This window comes from Colobus angolensis, unplaced genomic scaffold, assembly GCF_000951035.1.
Source record: "Colobus angolensis palliatus isolate OR3802 unplaced genomic scaffold, Cang.pa_1.0 Scaffold43, whole genome shotgun sequence".
Taxonomy (NCBI): Eukaryota; Metazoa; Chordata; class Mammalia; order Primates; family Cercopithecidae; genus Colobus; species Colobus angolensis.
This window is the reverse complement of record NW_012117710.1, coordinates 1,970,631-1,971,283: the sequence shown is the minus strand read 5'-3', so window position 1 is coordinate 1,971,283 and position 653 is coordinate 1,970,631. Positions and strand designations below refer to the sequence as shown.

The 653-nt window shown below is 70.6% G+C and overlaps 1 protein-coding gene across 1 annotated transcript in view; it reads left to right on the top strand.

The window, feature by feature from the left end:
• The window catches only part of LOC105522475, a 32,777-nt gene that overhangs the window by 29,302 nt on the left and 2,822 nt on the right, over positions 1-653 (top strand). The window contains 1 exon segment of the mRNA XM_011956998.1: positions 274-348. Within this exon segment, the coding sequence (XP_011812388.1) occupies positions 274-348 (75 nt within the window).

The following is a 653-nucleotide window of genomic DNA, read 5'->3' as shown; positions in this document are numbered from 1 at the left end:
GGAGGTGGGCACCTGGGTGCGGACACGGCTGTGCTCACACGCGCCCGGCAACCGAGTGGAAGTTGACCCCAAGTCAGACCCTGTGTGGGCGCGCGCGTCCGCGAGGGCCAAAGCACAGCCTGCAGAACGCGCGTTTGCTGAGCAGGGGGAGAGCGGGGCACTTGGGGGCGGGGAGGTGGAGCGAGAGGGTGGTCGGCCCCCAGCGGCCCCACGTCCCCAGGGACTCGCCCTCCCCTAAGGTCGCCGACCCCTCCCTCCTTTCCCTCCCCGTAGTGCGTCGCCCCCCTCCTTTCGGCCGGGAGGAGGGGGAGGCGTGGGAGCGGCCCGGCGCCTTCCGATTCCCGGAAGGTTCGGTTTAACGGATTTCCCTCTCCCCTTCTTGCGCCTCCCGAATCCCGGCGGATCCGAAGTCGCTCCCTCGGGCTCTAAGCCGAGGGGTCCGCCGCCGCTCCCTGGTGGTCCCGAGCCCTCGCCGAGCGGTCTCACGGCTTCCCAGGGCGTCTCCCACTCCCAACCGCCCCTTCCCCAGCCTGCGGCTTTTCGCGTGGGCTAAAAATTCCAAACCAGGCTCAAGAGCGCCCTCGCCGGGCTAAGCCCCCGCGCGCCGCTTCACGAACCCGCGGTGTGCGGAGTTGCGGAGCCTGGGACCCCCA